This window comes from Kogia breviceps, chromosome X, assembly GCF_026419965.1.
Source record: "Kogia breviceps isolate mKogBre1 chromosome X, mKogBre1 haplotype 1, whole genome shotgun sequence".
Lineage (NCBI taxonomy): Eukaryota > Metazoa > Chordata > Mammalia > Artiodactyla > Physeteridae > Kogia > Kogia breviceps.
Genome location: NC_081330.1, coordinates 11,101,255 through 11,119,598, shown reverse-complemented (window position 1 = coordinate 11,119,598; position 18,344 = coordinate 11,101,255). Strand labels below are relative to the sequence as shown.

Sequence of the window (18,344 nt, the reverse complement as noted above, 5' to 3'; positions counted from 1 at the left end):
GGAGCGCCTTGAATGGCTGGGCAAGGAGTTGGCACTTTGTGCTGTGGGCAGCACAGGTTGCCAACGGAGGTTCTTTAGAAGTGGGGTTGCGTAATCACGTGGTTTCTGCAGGACTATCACCCAGGTCTCAGTATGGAGGTTGATCTGGAGCGGGGAGACTCCGGAGGCCTAGAGACCAATTAAGATGCTAGTGCACAAGTGACAGACAAAGGACAAGGGCCCTCTGGTGGACGGTGATGTACCCCTCCTGATGTTCACGCCCTGTGTAATCCCCTCGCCTCGGGTGCAGGCTGGCCCTAGTGTCTCATTCCTGAGAACAGAATACAGCAAAGATGACGGGATGTTGCTTCCGACATTAGGTTACAGAAAGACTGTGACTTCTGAAGCCAGCTGCCATATTGTGAACTGTCCTGTGGAGGGGCCCAGATGGCAAATCCCTGATGTCTCTGGTCAAAAGCCAGCTAGGACCAGAGGCCCATTTGCAGCCACTTGAGTGAGCTGGGAAGCAGATCTTCAGAGGCAGACCAACAACAGCCGTATCAGTGACTTTGGAAGCAGACCCTTCCCCAGTGGAGCGTTGAGTCAACAGTACGCCCAACCACCATCTTGACTGCAGCTTGTGAGAGACCCGGAGCCAGCTAAGCTGGGCCTGGATTCCTGGCGACGGAAATGGTGAGTAATTAGTATCTGTTGTTTTATACTGCTAACATTTGGGGCCATCTCTTACACAGCAACGGATAAGTAACAGCAAGACCCAACCAAGGCAATGGGAGGGAAGAACAGATTGATTCTGGAAATGGTAGGAAGTTGGGTTAGAGCGTGAGGGGGAAAGAAATGTCTAGGCAGACAAGAGTGCTCTTTAACTGAGATGGAAAATAGAGTGGAAGGTGCTGGTTTGGGGAGCAAAATGATGAGTTAGTTTGGTCCAGCCAAAGTTTGAGTGACCGTGGGACACACCAGCAAATATAGTCAAGAGGCAGAGACAGTTGGGTCCAAAGGTCCGAGCCTCAGGAAAACCATACAGACCGAGCTTTGGGGAAGATCAGTGGAGGGGAGCTCGGAACGTGCAGAAACCAAGGCCAGAACCCGGAGATGTTCAACAGTTAAGAGACTGTCCTTTATCATCAGACAAGTGTCGGTCTTGTGTGTGTGTGTGTGTGTGTGTGTGTGTGTGGTCTATGCATTGGGCTGGCCAAAAAGTTCGCTCAGGTCTTTGTAAGATGTTACAGAAAAACCCGAATGAACGTTTTGGCCCACCCAATATGTCTTCTCCCAAGCAGTTACATCCCATTCTAAAATACTTTTCCGGGTTTGAAACATGGTGGACCACGTGGACCAGCAACGAACTACCAACACCATGGTAGAACCCCTGGATCTTCGCAGGCTCAGCCTGGATGAGCGAATCTGTGACAACTATAGAAACTGATGAGGAAATATATGAACAGACATATAAATCAACAAAATGGAATATTCCGATGCTCTTTGTCTGGGGAGATGGTGGTGTGCTAGTTGCCCCGCCACTGACAGTTGACTGAAACAAAGAATTTATCCAGTGTGGAAAACAGGAGATTTTGTATGATTGCCTCTTTAAATGTAGAAGATATTCAAAAGACAAACTGGCATACACTTTTATATTAAGAAATAACCAAGAATTCTTCCACTCCTGAAATAAGTTGATTTGCAGACAACTCACAAATTCTTAAGCTAAGTGGCATTTTTATTTTTCTCCAACCCTTTCAATCCATGTGACCAGCAAGATGCAGAAAAATAAAATACTTTTCGTTTGCTTTGCAGCCATATTTGCATCCCAGTTTTACCTCACTAAAGACTCCAAATATTAGTGAATCTCTCCACCTTTCAGGTCTACCTGAGCCTCTCCAAATGGGACAAGTTCCAGTTGCAAGACTGCAAGCGAATCTGCTGTTGATTTCTACTGCTTGTAATTATTGGGAACATCTCTAGAGTTTATATGTTGTTTACACACTCAGCCTAATTTACTCTTTGCAAAGAAATCATATAAAGTAGCATAGCAGTAGAGCTTGTTACAGGAAGAAATATAGTACATGGAGAGTCTAGATGTCAAGTTGACCCAGAGATCTTTTTCAGGGGTTGGTGGTGGTGAGAGTGTTTTTAGCTAACCTGCAGAATGTAAACAGAGCCTGCAGACAGACTGAAAGACAGCTCTATCAGCTCTGCTGGAGGTGTTGACACTACTATCCTACCCAGGGTGTGAGCACAGAAGCTTGTTACCATTCCAGTTTTGCTGAACTGCTTGGGGCTTTTGACATTACAGATATCCCGTTCCTGCACAGAGAGGCTGGCAGAAGATTCTTAAAGGTAGAAGGCACCTTAGAGGTCTTTTTAGAATAGGGTGCACAGACTAATTCTGAAGATTTCAAACTGTGTACTTGCAAACGATCCATGATATTTCAATTGAACAATTAATAAAGCAGCAAGTAGAGTGAATTCAAGTGAGCAATGTTAGTAGATGGAATTGGCTTTTTTAAATTAATTTTTTTTTATTTTTATTTTTTTTGCGGTATGCGGGCCTCTCACTGCTGTGGCCTCTCCCGTTGCGGAGCACAGGCTCTGGACGCGCAGGCTCAGCGGCCGTGGCTCACGGGCCCGGCCGCTCTGCGGCATGTGGGATCCTCCCTGACCGGGGCACGAACCCATGTCCCCTGCATCGGCAGGCGGACTCTCAAGCACTGCGCCACCAGGGAAGCCCGGAATTGGCTTTTATTACCATACGAAACCACATTAAATTTGATGGAGCCGTATGCACAAAAGTGATCTGTCTATGAGTGATTGTAGTTGTGTACAGAATCCTGTAGCACCAAACTAAAGTTACTTATAAAACGTCATCCTCTTCACTTAAAAAAAAAAAAAAACTTATGCTCCGTTTCTTGTGTTCTCTGTTTACACCACCTCCCTCTTTGTGTACCCCCAGCCGAGGGGCCACAGAGATTCCTGTGTCTGGATACTACCACTTCTCAGTTTCACTGCCACGGTGCCCGGACAGGTCTTTCTCTCTTGCCTGAAGCAAAATGAAACAACCTCTTGGCTAACCTCCCTGCCTCCAGTCTCTTCTGTCGCCAGTGTGTCCTCCACACCACCATCAGCTTGATCTTTATAAAGCACTGAACAAAATCCTTTTGTGGTTCCCACTGAGTACAGGATCAAGGACCTTAGTGCGGCATTCACGGCCCACAAGTAGGACCCTTTTCTACCACTCCAGCCTCAATTCCCACAACATCTCTCCACCCACTTTCTCTGCAGCCATGCTATGTAACCACTCGAAGTTCCCTGACTCCAAGGTGTATGACCGCGTGTCTTTCTCATGCTGTTCTATCAGCCTGAAGTGTCCGCCACTCCTCTTCCTAAAAAAGTCCTACATGCTGTAGAAGGTGCAGCTTAAACCATCTCTTCTCCAGGAAGCCCCTTCTCTGGCCCCTCTCGCATACCCTGGCTCTTTGGTGGAATGGCTCCCATTTCATTCTGTCTCAAGACAGAGTCCCTGTTGACTTTGCCTCTCCAACCCCATATTGTGAGCCGCTAACTTCCTGTTGTCCCCAGATCCTTGCACGCTTCCTGACACATAGGATGCCTTCAAAATGTTGATGGGATAAATAAATCGTGGGCTTTGGCAAAGCTTTTCAAACACATTTCAAAAGTCCCTGATGGTTTCATATTTAAATAAAAGTTAACACTCAGTAAATGTTTTGAATAATGTCTACTAAGTATTATACATTTTTTGTTTTTTTTGCTCATCAGGAATTTCCAAGTTGCACATATAAATGGGTATTAATAAAATCTAAGAGTAAAATATCCAGGCAAATGTAAACTTCTGCTCAATTTTCCTGACATTTCCATAGAGAATAACATATTTTAAAAGTAAATGAGCTCTTAATTACTTTTTAAAAAACAGGAGCCCTTTTTCTCAGTGAAGGTTTCCTTTAACACACAAAGTGCTTAAAATGAGGGGCTTCCCTGGTGGCGCAGTGGTTGAGAATCCGCCTGCCAGTGCAGGGGACACGGGTTCGTGCCCCGGTCCGGGAAGATCCCACATGCCGCGGAGCGGCTGGGCCCGTGAGCCATGGCCACTGAGCCTGCGCGTCTGGAGCGTGTGCTCCGCAACGGGAGAGGCCACAACAGTGAGAGGCCCACGTAACACACACACACACACACACACACACACACACACACACACACACAAGTGCTTAAAATGAGTTGTGAGCAGAGCTGCTACCACAAGAACCAGTTGGAGATTTAATCTAGGTTTTGAGTAACTGAAAAGATTTCTTTTTTTTGGATACACCATGCGGCTTGTGGGATCTTAGTTCCCCAACCACAGATTGAACCCCAGGCCCTTGGCAGTGAAAGCATGAGGTCCTAACCACTGGACCGCCAGGGAATTCCCGGAAAAGATTATTTTGTTTTTCTTTTGGTAATGATTTGATCTTTTCCATCTACCCTCCAACTGAGAAGAGGTTCACTGTCAAGGTGGCTAGAAACAGCCAACCTTCTTAAAGGCAGCTTGGGAGATAGTTGTAAAAATCATTGAACAGAGAGACAGGATACCCAAGTGCTAGTTCATGCCATCTGGCATAAACAAGCTAAATGGGGACTTCCCTGGTGACGCATTGGTTAAGAACCCGCCTGCCAATGCAGGGGACACGGGTTCGAGCCCTGGTCTGGGAAGATCCCACATGCCGCGGAGCAACTAAGCCCGTGCACCACAACTACTGAGCCTGTGCTCCAGAGGCTGCGAGACACAACTACTGAGACCGCGTGCCACAACTACTGAAGCCCATGTGCCTAGAGCCCGTGCTCCGCAACAAGAGAAGCCTCCATGTTGAGAGCCCGCGCACCGCAACGAAGAGTAGCCCCTGCTCGCTGCAACTAGAGAGAGCCTGCGCACAGCAACGAAGACCCAGCGCAGCCAATAAATAAATAAATAAATTTTTTAAAAAACAAACAAACAAAAACAAGCGAAGTGACCTTGTCCTGTTTGGATTCCTCTGGGCCACAGTTTCCCTCAATGTAAAATGAGGGTGCTTGACTGGGATTTCTGAGGACTCTTCCTGCTATAACAGACTAGGTTAGGAGAATGCATTTGACTTTGAGGTAGCATCTGGTATGTACAGCAGCACTTAGGACTGAACACTCTGCCTCCCAAACACCTCTGCTACCATCATCCATGAGGGTGTTTTGTTCTTGTTTTTTTTAATAGCTGCTTTATTGAGATATAATTCAATACCGAAAAACTCATCTATGCAAAATGTACGATTCAATGGTTTTTAGTATATTCAAAGAGCTGTGCAACCATCATCACAATTGATTTTAGAACTTTTTCATCACCCCAAAACGAAACCCTGTACCCATTAACAGTCACTCTCCAGTTCCTCTCAATCCCTCCAGCCCTAGGCAACCACTAATCTACTTTCTGTCTCTAAGGATGTGCCTATTCTAGACATTCACATATATGGAGTCATACAATGTGTAGTCTTTAGTGACTGGCTTTTTTCACTTAGCGTAGTGTTTTCAAGGTTCATCCCTGTTGTAATATGTATCAATACTTCGTTTATTTCTTTAAAATAAACTTTACAGGAATTCCCTGGTGCTCCGATGGTGAGGACTCGGCGCTTTCAACTGCCGTGGTCAGGGATCCCCTGGTCGGGGAACTAGGATCCCACAAGCCACGTGCAGCCAATAAGTAAACAAACAAACAAACAAACATAGATAAAATAAACTTTACTTTTTAGAACAGTTTTAGATTTACAGAAAAATTGAGACTATAGTACAGAGATTTCCTATATACTGCCATACCCCGTTTTCTCAATTATTAACATCTTACAATAGTATGGTATGTGTATTACATTCATGAACCAACAGTGATACATTATTACTAAATAAACTCATGCTTTATTCAGATTTCTTCAGTTTTTACCTAAAGTCATGGTACTGTTCCAGGATCCTATAAAGGATACCCAAATACATTTACATTACGTTGAATCGCAATGTCTCCCTAGGCTACTCTTGGCTATGACAGTCTCTCAGACTTTCCTTGTTTTTGATGACCTTGACAGTTTTGAGGATTTCTGGTCACATATTTTGTAGAGTATCCTCAACTGGGATTTGTCAGATGTTTTTCTCATGATTAGATTGATTATGGGTTTGGGGGAGGAAGGCCACAAAGGAAAAGTGCCATTTTTATCACATCACATCAACATACATACTATCAGCATGACTTGTCACTGCTGATGTTGACTGTGATCTTCTGGCTGAGGTAGTGTTTGTTAGATTTCTCCTCTGCAAAGTTACTCTTTTCCAGAAGAAGTAAAGCTGTCACTGTTTGCAGATGAGATGATACTATACATAGAGAATCCTAAAGATGCTACCAGAAAACCACTAGAGCTAATCAATGAATTTGGTAAAGTAGCAGGATACAAAATTAATGCACAGAAATCTCTGGTATACTTATACACTAATGATGAAAAATCTGAGAGTGAAATTAAGAAAACACTCCCATTTACCATGGCAACAAAAAGAATAAAATATCTAGGAATAAACCTACCTAAGGAGACAAAAGACCTGTATGCAGAAAATTATAAGACACTGATGAAAGAAATTAAAGATGATACAAATAGATGGAGAGATATACCATGTTCTTGGATTGGAAGAATCAACATTGTGAAAATGACTCTACTACCCAAAGCAATCTACAGATTCAATGCAATCCCTCTCAAACTACCACTGGCATTTTTTTACAGAACTAGAACAAAAAATTTCACAATTTGTATGGAAACACAAAAGACCCCGAATAACCAAAGCAATCTTGAGAACGAAAAATGGAGCTGGAGGAATCAGGCTCCCTGACTTCAGACTCTACTACGAGGCTACAGTAATCAAGACAGTATGGTACTGGCACAAAATCAGAAATACAGAGCAATGGAACAAGATAGAAAGCCCAGAGATAAACCCACGCACACATGGTCACCTTATCTTTGATAAAGGAGGCCAGAATATACAGTGGAGAAAAGACAGCCTCTTCAATAAGTGGTGCTGGGAAAACTGGGCAGGTACATGTAAAAGTATGAAATTAGAACACTCCCTAACACCAAACACAAAAATAAACTCAAACTGGGTTAAATCCTAAATGTAAGGCCAGACACTATCAAACTCTTAGAGGAAAACATAGGCAGAACACTCTATGACATAAATCACAGGAAGATCCTTTTTGACCCACCTCCTAGAGAAATGGAAATAAAAACAAAAATAAACAAATGGGACCTAATGAAACTTGAAAGCTTTTGCACATTGAAGGAAACCATAAACAAGATGAAAAGACAACCCTCAGAATGGGAGAAAATATTTGCAAATGAAGCAACGGACAAAGGATTAATCTCCAAAATTTACAAGCAGCTCATGCAGCTCAATATCAAAAAAACAAACAGCCCAATCCAAAAATAGGCAGAAGACCTAAATAGACATTTCTCCAAAGAAGATATACAGATTGCCAGCAAACACATGAAGGAATGCTCAACATCTTAATCATTAGAGAAATGCAAATCAAAACTACAATGAGGTATCACCTCACACCGGTCAAAATGGCCATCCTCAAAAAATCTACAAACAATAAATGCTGGAGAGGGTGTGGAGAAAAGGGAACCCTCTTGCACTGCTGGTGGGAATGTAAATTGATACAGCCACTATGGAGAACAGTTTGGACGTTCCTTAAAAAACTAAAAACAGAACTACCATATGACCCAGCAATCCCACTACTGGGTATATACCCTGAGAAAACCATAATTCAAAAAGCGTCATGTACCACAATGTTCATTGCAGCTCTATTTACAATAGCCAGGACATGGAAGCAACCTTGCCTTCTTTCTTACCTTACCTTACTTTCTGGCACTGCAGGATGCTCCAGACTCATTTTGCATATTTCTGGCTCCAGTTCTAGATCTAGAAGCAATCATGTTCCCAAAGATCCCTAGTTCCTTCCATTGAAGAATGATGTTAGAAACTAAGATGTGGATTCTAGATGTGTTTGTTGCTACTGGCATGTCATTGTTTCTTGGCCTTCTCATCAGCTGACAGAGCTAGGTAATACATGTGCATATACTAACCTTGTATATATGCAAGTACTCGATTTCTTTTTATTGCTGAATAATACTCCATTGTATGGATATACCACATTTTATTCATCCATTAATCAGTTGATAGGCAATTAGGTTGTTTCCACTTTTTGGCTATTATGAATAATGCCACTATGAACATCAGTGTGCACATTTTTGTGTGCACCTATGTTTTTCTTATCCCTAGGAGTGGAATTTCTGGGTCCTATGGTAACGTGATGTTTAACTTTTTGAAGAATTGTCAGCCTGTTTTCCAAAGTGGCTTTACCACTTTACATTTCCACCAGCACTATATAAAGATTCAATTTCTCTACATCCTCGGCAACACTTGTTGTTGCCTATTTTTAAAGAATTATTACTGCCGTCCTAGTTAACATAAAGTGGTACCTCATCATGGCTTTGATTTGCAGCTCTCTGATGACAAATGATGTTGAGCATCTTTTCATGTGCTTGTTGCCCATTTGTATATTCCCTTTGGAAAAAATGCCTATTCAAGCCCTTTGCCCATTTTTAATTGGGTGATTTGGTTTTTTAATATTGAGTTTTAAGTCTGTATATAGTCTAGATACAAGCACCTTATCAGACATATGATTTGTACGTATTTTTTTTCCTATTCTGTGGTTTGTCTCTTACTTTGTTGATGGTGTCCTTTGAAGCAAAAATGTTTAATTTTGAGGAAGTCCACTTTATTATTTTGTGTTTATGTTTTTGCTGTCATATGATTTGTTCATTTTTAATGGTGGTGTTTTATTTTGCCTTCTTTCTGTAGCAAGAACTGGCCTCAGCAATGAGAAACATCACTTGTGATGGTGGAGAATACACAATCAGACCAGAGAGTACTAGCTCCTCCCTGAAGAGTCAACAGAGGTTCCTAAGAAAGGTGACAGTCATCACTAACACATACTGCACAAAGCTGTGTGCCCGACACTGCGCTCAGCTCTCAAAGCATCTTTTTTTTTTTTTTTTGAATCCTCAAAACAATCCAGAGACTGTTGTTCACACTTGAGGCTCCGTGTAAGTGATGTCCTCACCGCCTACAGCTGGTAAGGGATGGAGCCAATGTGACAGATTGTCTTGATTTTCACTGGCTTCCACTCATCCCGTTATTTTCAAGCCCCCAGAGCCCCCATTCCTTAAACATGCAGCAAACACTCCACATTATCTTTGAGAGCCTAATATGGAATAGGCATTGTGCTAGGTATCGGTGAACAAACCAGGCACAGTCTTTGCCCTCAAGGAACTTACAGACTGGGAGCTAGACCAATGATAGGCAAGATCATGCAAATAAACGTACAATGACCGTTGGCATCAGTGCTGGAAAGAGGTGTCCAGTGCTGTGAGAGCTTAAAACAGGAGGCCTGTCTTGTTCTGGAGAAGAGCATCAGGGAAGCCTTCCCACAAGTGATGTTTGAACTGAGATCTTCCAGAGGACATTGAACCATTTGAGGGAAGAGCTTGGGAAAGAACATTCCAGGAAAAGGGAACAGCGAGTTCAAAAGCCCTGAGGCAGGAATTATGTACTTTTGCTAGTAGATTTTTGTTTTAATTGTCAGGAAATCTGCGCTTGATGTGGAGATTTGGGGGACCCCTGCAGACGCAAAAGAAAATATGCACTGTGCATAATAATCTGTATCTGAGAAGATTACTGGACTTCAGAATTTATTTAGATATGAAACCATCAGGAACCATGATTTATTTATTCAACAAACGTTTCTCAGTGGGATCCTGGGGGAGAGTGTTGAAGGAGGGAGGCACCGAGTTGATCAGGCAAAGCTTTGGAGGAGTTGGGACATTTTTTCTAAGAGCAATCCATAGGAAGCCACCAGAAGATTACGAAGAAGGGGAGTGACGGCGATAGGATTTCTGTTTGAAAAGGGGAGGGAACGCTCCAGGGAGAATGGCTCGGTGGGGAGCAGCGCAGACGCAGGGTGAACAGCAGGCAGTGACGGTGCTGTGGCTGAAGATGGTGGTGATGGGGAGAAGGGACACAGCTTCTTGGGTTCCATTCAGCTGCACGGATGCTGGCTGGGTGCTCACCCAGCCCCTTCTCTGCCCGGCCCCGGCCCCACCCCCTGGGCTTGCTCTCCAGCCCCCTCCCAAGAAGGGCCGTGAGAGTTGCTCAGGCCCCTGGGTTTACGTGCCTTCTGGTTCCTCGATGGGCCCTGCTTCCCGCGGCCCAGGCCGTGCAGCTTGGCTCCCAAGGAGGTCTTTTTCTCCAGTGAGTGGGTCTGAAGAATGACGGAGCTGTCACTAATCTGCTCCTGTTCCCGCTTACTGAGGAGGGCGCTTGGCAGGGGGTTGCTCTGGTGTGTTCCCTGCAGCCCCGAACCGGAGGAGAGCTAGGGAATTTCTGCTGCTGGGGCCCCCTGCCCTCTCCTCGCCCCCAAACGAACGAAGGGATGCGTCTTTCACAAGGAGACACATTTCTGTATTTGTGACTGGGAGAGAATATGTTTTAAAGCTGCCTTTTCTGGTGACAAAAGGAATACAATCCTATCAGAGAAAATTGGAAAGTACGAATAAATAGAAGGAAGATTAACCAGTATTCATACCCCTACCCTGCATTTTTGTATATTTTCCCCGTCATATGTACTTATTTTTAAATAGGTCATACATACTGAATGTACTTTCGTGCATCTTGATCTTTTCACTTTGTGTTTTAAGCATTTCCCTGTGTCATTAAAACCTCTCCACACACAATTTTTAATACCTGCAAAGTAGTCTCATTTTTTGAAAACATGTTTTACATAACCTTTTCCTGTCTGTTGAAGACTTGGGTTGTGTGTAACTTTTACCATTGCAAGGAGGTCTGTATGAACGTCTTTGTTTATACATCTTTACCTGCATTTTGCATGCCCTCTCCCCTTATAGGGGAGATGTATAGAGAAGCCAGGAAAGAAAATGTCTATGTAGGAAAATCCCCATCAAGAGGTAACTCTGCTCCTATCAGGGGCCGTAAAGGATGGGCCGTGCTTTTCCCTCTGTGAGGACCCCGCGCTCCCCACGTCACTTCTCCATTCGCAGAGCAGTGGCCGCTAGGTGTCTGTGTGTCAGGAATTACCTCCTTTCTCTAGAGACCCCGCTGGATTAAGGGCTTGAGCGGCAGCTGGGCCTGGCATTTCAGCGGTTTCTCTCCATCTTGTGGCAGAGCGGAGAGCCCTCCAGGCCTGCGAGTCTGGCTCCGCTGGGCAGCCAGAGAACCAGCTAAGCAACCTTGAGTGCTGTCATTTCCCCTGTAGGGGCCAGTTTTCTCATATGTAAAACAAGCCCAAAAAGGCAGGAGTGGGGGCTTGACCGGATTTCGCTATTGTTGCCATTTAAGCAGCGGAACCCTTATTTCAAATTAAATTTTACCAGAACCCTAATCTATAAAACAGATTAAGGGCCAACTGTCCCAGTAGAAGCAGGGGAGCAGTGGGAGGGGGGAGGGGATGCTCTAGTCGGAAAACTCTGGCCTAGAGGATGGAAGTTTCACTCCAGTTCAGTTCAGTTCTCTTCCCTGTTGCTGAAGTTAAAAAACAATTATCTTTCATCTATATTTCAGTCCTCCAAATGTGCTGATTGATGAAATCCTTTCTCTTAAAGGCAATTTGGAAATCAGACAAAGTAGAGCACAAAGCCGTGGATGTTTAAGGAGGGAGTAAGCAGCGTGTGAGACCGGCTGAAAGGGTGACCCTGGCACCTCTGAGAAGGCAGAGCACAATGGACTCTTGGAAAGAAGCAATGTCAGTTTATTCCCGCGTTGGCACCGCCCCCTCGGTGGGGCGGAATTGCTTGTTTTCACCCTCCCTTTCCTGGAGTCTTTCAGACCGAACTTGTGTCCACAATTGCTAGCAATCTGAACCCAGAGTCACCTACGGACAGGTATTTTATGAAGGCCCAAACACTGTGAAAGATATGAATAGGGGCGTGGATATGACAAGAGACTTTCCTCCCGCCCCTGGGACGTGGAGCACCGGGGAGGGGGGACCTGGCAGCCTGTGACTTTGCTCCGATCATTGCAGCAAGGCTGCGGCACCGACCGGCTCGGAGGGGCCCGAGGTCCGTGGCCCTGGGACGGGGAGAGGAGGGAGTGGTACCGAGGCCTCGCCACGCCGGACGCAGCAGGCCCGGGTCGGGGAGCGCCGGCTGTAGGGCGACGCGCCCGGGTCTGTAAATCACCGCTGGGAGCCCTCCCACCCCGTGCGGTACAGTCGGGGGTGGGGTGCGGCGTGTGGAGGGCTGCAGTGCCAGCGTCTGCAGGGGAGGGGGTGCTGCTGCCTTCCCTGGGAGACCCGACCTTTCTCGGAGAGGCGTGGTGAGCTTGGCCTCCGGGATCCGCAGGGATGTGTAAAAAGCGGGCACGACCCCCGAAGCCGCAGAAAGCCCCCGCCCCTCCCCCCGAGGCCCGCCCCGGCTCGCAGGTGAATGGCTGGCCCGCACAAAGGAAGCCGGTTGGAAATGTGGAATTCGGACCAATTTACGGGAGATTCTGTCGCCCAGAGCCCAGCAGACCTCAAGCAAAGAAACCCGTGGTCAGGAGTGGATGAGGATAAAAAAACAGTACACCAGGCCGAGCTTATTGGAAAGCCCGAGTTTAGTTATTCTGGGATAGCGAGGTAACAGGATTAGAGGGATTAAGGAAATCACCTCAAACAGCTGAGGAGGGGGTAAAAAAACACTGGTTCTATTTGTTTTCTTCCTAGGCCCCAGATACACTGGGGCCGTGTGGCCAGGCGCGAAACGAAAGGCCTTTCGGGGGGCACAGTGGAATGCCCAAGGGTCAGGGACGGAGGGAGAGTAGGGGGAGGGAGGGAATCGAAAGCGGGCTCGAGGCTTGGGATGAGAGAGTCTCTTCTAGAAAACAAGTCAGTGGACTGGGTTGACAAGTCAAAAAGAAAAAGCCATCGAAGGAGTTTGAGAGACCTTTTAAAGTCTAAGGTGGACTTTTAAAAACCACACCTTCCAGCGTTGAATGCTGGCTCCGGCCGCTTCAGCTACCACGGTTGAAATGTATTCGTTTCCTGCCAGGGACTCCTGTAATCATTTATGTTTAATAGGCTAACTGATATTTCCGAAGGGTTTTCGTTTTGTAAATCGTTCGGCTTGGCTCGAGTGTCTTCCCGCCCCAGTGCACAAAGGTAAATGTGCCCCTTTGGAGGCCGGTTTCCGCGGCCGCGGCGGCCCCTCCCCGCCCCGCGTGGCCGCCGCCGCGATCAACAAGTGCGTGGCCGCGGGGTGCCTGCCTCAGCCGGCGTGTGCTCGCTCCTAGGAGACGCTCCCAGGAAGACAAATCGCTTTCTCCTCGGAGTTTCAGTTGAAAATATCGGGAGCCTCTGTGTTTGGGCTCACCAGTAGTTACAAAGGAACCATTTCAGGTCACACTCGTCTCCCCCAGCCTCCCACTCCTGGCCCCGGTATGGGACCACGGTCGTAATACCGAGGGATGGTCCCCTCCCTAAGCCGCACCTAAAGTTTCAGGCCCGCAAAATTACCAGGACTCCATTATGTTGGTTATAAAATTTATTGATCTCTCGTTTAGGAATTCAGAGTAAAACCTTGAAAAACCTGAAACAAAACAGCCCCTTATCCCCACCACCCAAACGAAATCCAAATACGTTAGCGCGACGAAATATCAAACAGATCACGGCAGAAATCACCAACTCATTAGCCTAAATGCTGACTGGACAGAAGCTGTCCCGCGGCCAGGGGCGGCGAGGCGGGAGACACACGCACACCTGGCTATAAATTAACATCTGCTTTGGCTGCCGCGCCGCTCCGAGCGGTCAGCGCCCCGCCCCGCCCCCCCAAGCCCACGAGGAAAACCGATGCAACGCGACTGGGGGAGGAGGCGTTGCAGTTCTCAGGCTAGCCTCACCCGAGAGTACGTTTCTCCCATCCTCTCACTCCTCGGCTAACAGCAAACTAACGAAACAACATTTTCAAATGCAACAGAAAAACCCAGGAACCCAGGAGGAGGAGGAGGGGGGGGGGCTGCTTTCTCTTTGCAAACAACACAGCGATTCCCAGCCTACAAAAGGGGAGGGAGGGGCAGCGGAGAGGGGCAGGCGAGCTCGAGAAAGTCCCATTTCCGCCGCTCCGGTCTCCTTTTTGCTTTTGTACAAAACCCGACAGCTAGAGCAAAACTTTCTGTCCTCCCCATCATCGGTACAAGGCAACAGTCCCAGGCAAACAAAGCTAAACAACAAGGCGTCCCAACTCGGGGGTGCGGGGCGGGGTGGGGCGGAGGAGCGGCGAGCGCAGGCCGGTGCTCAGATGTGGGTCAGCGGCACCGTTCCGTTGACGGCAGTCCCGGCGCCCTGGTAGTGCTGGTGCACGCTGTGCAGGCGGCCGCCCGGCAGCGGCGAGGCGGCGTCAGCCGCGTCCCCGCCGGGCGGCAGGTACATGCTGATCATGTCGCGCAGGTCGCCGAGGCACGCGCGCTGCGAGTGCGACGCGATGGCGGGCGGCGGCGAACTGGGCTCGGTCTTCACCACCGTGCCCATGGGGCCCAGGCTCATGGCGGCGGCGGCGGCGGCGGCGGCGGCGGTGGCTGGCTGCTGCCCGTAGGCGGCGGCGGCGGCGGCGGCGGAGGGCGCCATGCCCCCGTAGCCCGAGGCGGCGGCGGCCGCGGCCGCGGCGTTCATGTAGCTCTGGGCGCCGGGCGGCATCATGGGGCTGTACTGCAGGCCGGCCATGTCGTAGCGGTGCATCTGCGGCAGCGCGGGCGGCGGCGGCGGGCTACTCATGGTCGCGGGCTGCGCGTAGCCCAGCTGCTCCTGCACCAGCGAGTACGCGCCGTTGGCCCAGCCGTTCACGTGTGTGTACGTGTCCAGGCGCTGGCCCACGCCCACCGGGCTGCTGGCGGCGGCGGCGGCGGCAGCGGCGGCGGCCGCGGCCGCGGCTCCGGGGGGCAGCAGGCCTCCGGGCAGGGAGTACTTGTCCTTCTTGAGCAGCGTCTTGGTCTTGCGGCGCGGCCTGTACTTGTAGTCCGGGTATTCTTTCATGTGCACGGCACGCAGCCGCTTGGCCTCGTCGATGAACGGCCGCTTCTCGGCGTCGGTCAGCAGTTTCCAGTCGGCGCCCAAGCGCTTGCTGATCTCAGAGTTGTGCATCTTGGGGTTCTCCAGGGCCATCTTGCGCCGCTGCCCGCGGGACCACACCATGAATGCGTTCATGGGCCGCTTCACCCGGTCTTGGTCACTGCCCCCACCGCCGCCGCCGCCGCCGCTCGCGCCACCGCCGCTGCCGCCGCCTGCGTTCGCGCCGCCGCCTGCGTTCGCGCTACTCTTGCCTGCGCCGCCCGGCGCTGCGGGGCCGCCCGCGCCTGCAGCTGGGGTGGGTGGCCCCACGGGGTTCTTGAGCTCAGTCTCCAGCAGGCTGTACATGGCCGGGGCGGGAAGAAGGTGCGCCAGGGTGGCGGGAGGAGAAGGCGCTCCCGGGGCTGGAGCGGCCACGGTGAAAAGGCCTGGGGACTCCGTCGGAGGGGCGCTTGGGGGCCGGTGGGCCAGCGGGTCGGGCAGGAAGGGCAGGCTTGCCGAAGTGCTCCGCGCCAAATCAGCGGGAACCCGCAGGCTACTCGCACCTGATGCGTTCTCTAGGGCTGGTCGCATTCGCAATCTGGCCGGGCGCTAGCCGGGCGTCTTATATACCTGCTCGGATTCCCCCGGGGTTGGGGCTCGGTCCGCCCCTCGCTCCCGGGAGGCCCGATGATTGACAGGCTCGCAGTGGTGCGCCCTGGCCAATCATCACGAAGCCGCCGTTCGGCCCCGCTGGAAAAAAAAAGTTCGGGGAGTCCTTTCGTTCACCCCCACGCCCTTCTTGGGCCCGGTGACGTGATGAGAGTTATTCAGGAGGCGGGAGTCCCGGGGAGCCGCTCAGAGACCACCAATTAGGGTCTCAAAAAGTTTGAAAGGACGAAACTCGAGGAGGTGACGGAGGGGGGAGGGGCAGGGGGCGCCCATGGGGTTCAGAAAACAACTTTGCAGCCCTGTCAGTGATGAGAGGCGTCCGGTCCCGGGTCCACCCTGCAAAGCTTCCCGCTGTCTGCGCGGAGGTCCTCTGACCGCTTCTGCTGCCAGCGTTAGGGACACTGGGCATAGCCAGCTACCCAGGCGGGCTTGGGGACTCAGGGTGCAGCGGAGGTTCCCCGGGATGCGGCTCCGAGAAGCCCTCCCGGGAATCGGCCCCTGTCCAGCTGGACCCTCCGCTGGGAAGCCCCGGGCCAGCGCGCCCAGTACAGAGCGGGGGTCAGGGACCCGGGCTCGGAAGACAGGCTTCGGGACCGCGGAGCGCACGGGGGCTGCGAGGCTCCCGGTGGTTTGCGGGAGGGCGAGCAGTCAGACGCCTGCTGCCCCGGCCGGGCGGAGGCGCTCCCCTGCGGTGGTGCGACGAGGCGTGTGTGGGGGGCGGAGGGGGTGAACCGGCTTCGGCTCTCTTCTCCGGGCCCCCGCTTAGCGGCCCCTTTTTGTCTCTGCTCTCTGGCCATTTCGGTTTTTCCAGTCCGATGCCCCTGAGGGGGAGGGTCGGGCCCCTTGGAAAATCCGTTTTCATGGCAACACAGAGCCTCTCCAAGTGAAAGAAAAGTTTCTTGGAGGGGGGGGGGGACGGTGGCCGGAGAGGAGCCGAGGCCGTCCTCCGGGCGAACCGCAGGGCCCCCTCCACTGGCCGCGCACCTGCCAGGACCACTGAGCGCTGCTCTCGCCGCGCAGTCGCGCGGCCTCCCCGGGGAAAAGGCTCTGCTAACGGATTCCGTCCTTCTCCTTTTTTGTTTTACAGCCTTCCTGACCGGAGCCTCGAGACGCGAGACTCAGAGCGCGACATCACCCGCCTGTCGGGTTGTCTGCCAGACTAGCGGCGCGGGAACCCGGGCTGCGGGGAGAGGGAACCCCGACTGCCGCCGCCGCCAGCCCAGGCGAGTGGCACAGCGTTTGAAACTCCCGGAGCCTCCGGGGTCGACGGGTGGGAAGGAGAAGCCAGCGGGTAGAGGTGGCAGAGACTGAAATAAGGTGTTTGCACGATGTGGCCCACCAACCCCCTCGCCTCGTGGAAAGGTGGGGAAACAAAAGAAAGGCGTAAATCCTAAGTGTGAAAAAAAAACCAAACCTAGGTTTTTAGCCCCTTAGTGCTAATGCAAGACCCGGCGATCCTGGGAAGCCTGCATGCCAGGAATGTCCCCCTTTCTTGCACAAATTTTAAAAGTAAGCCGTTGTGGCTTGAGGGGCGCAGAGAAGGCCAGCCCGCCCTGGGGCCGGCGGACCGCTGGCACCGGAATCCCGGCTCCCAGCAGCAACGCCTCCTGGAAGTTTGGGGTCTCGAAACCCGCCCCTTAAGTTTGGATTCCGCCTGGTCTACGTTCTTTTGCTCATCTGGCCGGGGGGGTGGGGTGGGGAAGCAAACGTATACGGTCAAGGGCTGTGATCATTTGAACGGGTGTACGGATTTAGGGTTTTAAAGTAAACTATCTGGGATGGTTGTGTGTATGAGTCTTGTGTGTGTGTGTATCTGCACGCGGGCACGGGTGTGTATACTTCAGCTGACACGGACTGGAAGGCAAGTCTCAGAAAACGGAATGAATCGCCAATCCCCACCTGCACCTGTTTTCTTGCCAAACTGGCTGACACGGTCAAAATTCCCTAGGCAAACCCACCTTCTCCCAAAGAAGTCAATGTGCAGTAGCCCTGCCCTCCTGCCGCCTTCTCCAGATGCCCTCTCGGGTTCTCTGGGCCTCTGAGGCTGTTGCTAAGTGAAGCGCGTTTTAGGAAACTACCCAACCGACGCGAGGCCTGGCGTCCAGTAGCCTGACAGATGTCAGGATTCTTTCCAAGTTTTAGGACCCAAGTAAGCCGTTGTGGTGACAGCGCCTGGGCTGCGTACTTCCCTAGGCAAGGGATGCAGTGCGGGGCCTGCGCTCCTCCCGGCAGCAGATTATCCGGGGAACTACTCACTGCTCCCAGCTGTTTGTCACTTGATCACACCTACCCCGCGGTTTAGGTAAGCTCATTTTCACATCACGTCCTTCTGCGAGATTTACGGCAGTCTTGCTAGGATCAGACACCCTCTCCCACACTCCTGGCTTCCCTTGGAGGCCGTGATTAAACCGCTCTCTGTGCCCGTTAGCTCGGGTGGTCTGCACAGCCCCAAGTAAGAGTCACACCGAATTATCTTCGAAACATTTCCGAGGAAACGTTCTCAGCCCAAAGTACCATTTCAATAATCAAGCGA

General features: G+C 50.5%; 1 protein-coding gene and 1 pseudogene across 2 annotated transcripts; one reads left to right on the top strand and one right to left on the bottom strand.

The window, feature by feature from the left end:
* Nucleotides 1-1,318: 1,318 nt before the first annotated feature.
* On the top strand, nucleotides 1,319-1,535 carry LOC131747862 (U6 snRNA-associated Sm-like protein LSm3 pseudogene; annotated as a pseudogene).
* Nucleotides 1,536-13,917: 12,382 nt separating this feature from the next.
* On the bottom strand, nucleotides 13,918-15,733 carry SOX3 (SRY-box transcription factor 3). Of its 2 annotated transcripts, XM_059049926.2 has the most exons (2): nucleotides 14,718-15,313; nucleotides 13,918-14,636 (listed from the first exon to the last, which is right to left on the bottom strand). In XM_059049926.2, exons 1-2 carry the CDS (start codon nucleotides 15,296-15,298, stop codon nucleotides 14,393-14,395), a joined length of 825 nt encoding a protein of 274 aa, XP_058905909.1. In that variant the 5' UTR covers nucleotides 15,299-15,313; the 3' UTR covers nucleotides 13,918-14,392. The 2 variants fall into 2 exon arrangements, with proteins under 2 accessions (XP_058905909.1, XP_058905908.1); XM_059049925.2 differs by having other exon boundaries at nucleotides 13,918-15,733.
* Between the last annotated feature and the right edge of the window lie 2,611 nt (nucleotides 15,734-18,344).

Bases quoted from the DNA above. Each gene is read 5' to 3' on its own strand.
- SOX3 (XM_059049925.2), bottom strand. From the start codon at position 15,733: ATGCGACCAGCCCTAGAGAACGCATCAGGTGCGAGTAGCCTGCGGGTT.